General features: G+C 49.5%; 1 protein-coding gene across 1 annotated transcript in view; it reads right to left on the minus strand.

The window, feature by feature from the left end:
• Positions 1 to 282, minus strand: part of Snx2 (sorting nexin 2) — a 39618-nt gene extending 39336 nt beyond the window's left edge. Inside the window, exon 1 of the mRNA XM_013015546.1 lies at positions 259 to 282. Coding sequence (XP_012871000.1) covers positions 259 to 282 — 24 coding nt within the window. The remainder of the gene's footprint in view (positions 1 to 258) is intronic.
• Between the last annotated feature and the right edge of the window lie 2664 nt (positions 283 to 2946).

Below are 2946 nucleotides of genomic sequence, written 5' to 3' on the forward strand. Positions count from 1 at the left end.
GCCCGAGGCGGAGGGGAGCACGATCCGGAGGCGGAGGGGAGCACGGCCCGAGGCGGAGGGGAGCACGATCCGGAGGCGGAGGGGAGCACGGCCCGGATGTACAGGGGAGCACGGCCCGAGGTGCAGGGGAGGTGGAGGGGGGAGAGGGGAAAGAAGGACAACGACAGGACAGCCCCGGCTCCTGCTCAGTTTGTTGGGAATGGACAGCTTGTCCTCAGGCGGTTCTTCTCTTTATTCCTGATTTCCACCTCTTCCTACTCTGGTCTGTGTCTGTCTGTCCATCTTGGAGCTTAAACGCCGGGCCTGGGCGTTGTCCCTGACCTCCTTTCTTTCTTTCTTTTTTTTTTGTTTGGGGGGAGGGTCTGGTCGTGGGGCCTGAACTCTGGGTCTGGGCGCTGTCCCTCAGCTCTTCAGCTCAAGGCTAGCGCTCTACCACTTGGGCCACAGCGCCACTTCCAGCTTTTTTTGCTTATGTGGTGCTGAGGAATTGAACCCAGGGCCTCATGCATGCAAGGCAAGCGCTCTACCACTGAGTCACCTTCCCAGCCCCCTTCCTTTGTTTCTTGAGCTCCAGCAACACCTCAGGCTTTCTGGGGGTTAATTGGAGATGAGTCTCACAAACTCTTACCCTGACTACTTCAGATCTCAGCTCCCCAAGTATCGAGGATTGCAGGTGAGCCCCATTTATCTTTCTTGGTGGCATGTAAATTAGTGGAAGCATGGGTTCTGCTGCTTATAGTTGGGTCACACAGGAAAAGTAGATTGGGAGCTACTGGTCCACTCCCTGTAATCCTAGCACTTGGGAGCTGAGGCTGGAGGCTCACATTGGTGACCAGCCTGGGCTACAGAGAGCGGCTCTGTCTTAACAGCCAATCAATCAAACTAAAGGATTTATGGTTCGTCTTCTGACCTCAGGAGGAGCAGGGCTAGTGTGAAAGCTTCATTAAGGCCGGGTGCCGATGGCTCACGCCTGTAATCTCTGAAGATCGTGGTTCAAAGCCAGCCCAGGCAGGAAAGTCTGTGAGACTCTTATCTCCAATAAACCACTAGGAAACCGGAAGTGGCACTGTGACTCACGTGGTAGAGCACTAGCCTTGAGCTGAAGAGCGCAGGGACAGCGCCCAAGCCCAGAGTTCAAAAAAAAAAAAGTAGGGATATAAGGCCCTGTTGCTCTCCCCTCCCTAGAAATGACATTTCTTGGTAGATAATTGGATCAAATCAAGTTTAGGTAGTTTTTAGGATGGTCATGATGAGGGACAAACAGACTAAAGAATGTGTATGTGTGCTGTCCCTGTCCTAGAGCTTGAACTGAGAGCCTGGACACTGCCCCTGAGCTTTTGTGCTCAAGAAGGAGGAATCTCTCAAAGGAGGAATTTTCCCCCCAAGCCATTAGAAGTGATGGGATGAGAATGACAGTTGGCACTCAAAACACGATGTCCTGTTGGTGGAGTGACACGTGGCTGTGTGTGTGGCACACCCCTGTAAGTCTGAACACGAGGCACACAGGGAGCCCTTGGGGTCCCAGTTTAAGCGATATAGAAATAAGAGGCGCAGGGAAGTGGGAGAGGAGGGGGAGGAAAGGGACTATGACACATTACTCAGGAAGTTTGGGGGAAGTTTCTGTGAAGAATTTGCTGATTTAAGGGCAAAGATGAGGTCAGGCGTGGATGGAAAAGTAAGTGGGTAGTAAGGGAAACCAAACAGGTCAGGGAAGCTAGAGAGAGACCTTATCTTTTAACCAGATCCTGGTGAGTGAGCTGACACACCGGACGGGGCTTTGAACTCATCATGATCTCTGCCATTAGATTGGGAAAATAATCATTTGGTTGCTTAAATGAGTGATTATGATTAAGTGAAAATGTTTAAACCTCTTATGGGCAGGTAATGAAGTGTTTTTCCATTTGTTAAAAAAGAGGAAAAGAGAGGTAGAAATCAGGCCATCATAAGTACAGATAAGTTATCATTAGGCGAAAAATGCTCACCAAGCCCTAATGGGCTCTTGCTAATGGCTGGTACCGAGTGACTGCTGGTTACAGAGTCCTGCAGATGACAGCCTCTCATTAGAAGTGTTGCTTCCTCTAAATTTCTTCAATGTTCTAAGGGGGTCATGAAGAGCACTTCCACACTTGAAAGAATAAACCAACAGGAAAACTCAGCCTTTCCCTTCTCATCCCTGGGCCTCTTTTCTCCCCTGGCCAACTGTCTCTGAAAACAAGAATGTGACTACCTGGGAATTACCTTTCCTCCCTTCCCCCTGCCTGCCCAGAAGTGAGTGCCTAGAGATCTGTTGCTAGCCAAGCTGGCTTCATAGGCTTAAGACCTCCCCCCCCCCAACTCCCCGCCCCCAGCCACCAGGGAACCACCAGCAGAAGCCCTCCATACTTGGTTTAATGCTGTGCTGTCTCCAATATGAAGTTAATGATTTCACATAGCCTCAATTTTAATTTGTTCCCAGGACTTGGGCTTGAATTTAGGGTCTTATGTTCTTGCTTCACTTTTTCATTCAAGTCTAATGATTCACTGCTTGGAACCACAGCTCCACTTTTGACTTTTGCTGGTTAATTGGAGATAAGGTTTTCATGGACTTTCCTGTCCAGGCTAGCCTTAAACCACAATCCTCAAGATGGCAGCTTCTTGAGAAGCTAGGATCGCAGGGGTGAATCATGAGCACCTGGCCTGTGTTTTCGTTTGATGGCGGCCCCTGGAAATTATGAAGCTGTGCAGACTCTTATCCTGCCAGTTAGGATGTTGGTAGATAGAGGACAGAAGGATTAGGTGAGAATATGCCTAACACAAACACAATAGCTGTGTTTCATGCCATTGCTTTTCCCGGGAGAACTGCCTAGGTGACATTGTGGTCGTCTTGAACAATGGAGATGGAAGTCATCACTGTTTTGGGGAGGGTAGAAGGTATGCATTAGTCTTTTTTGTTCCATCCTGCATCCT

Source organism: Dipodomys ordii, unplaced genomic scaffold (genome assembly GCF_000151885.1).
Source record: "Dipodomys ordii isolate 6190 unplaced genomic scaffold, Dord_2.0 Scaffold27, whole genome shotgun sequence".
Classification (NCBI taxonomy): Eukaryota; Metazoa; Chordata; class Mammalia; order Rodentia; family Heteromyidae; genus Dipodomys; species Dipodomys ordii.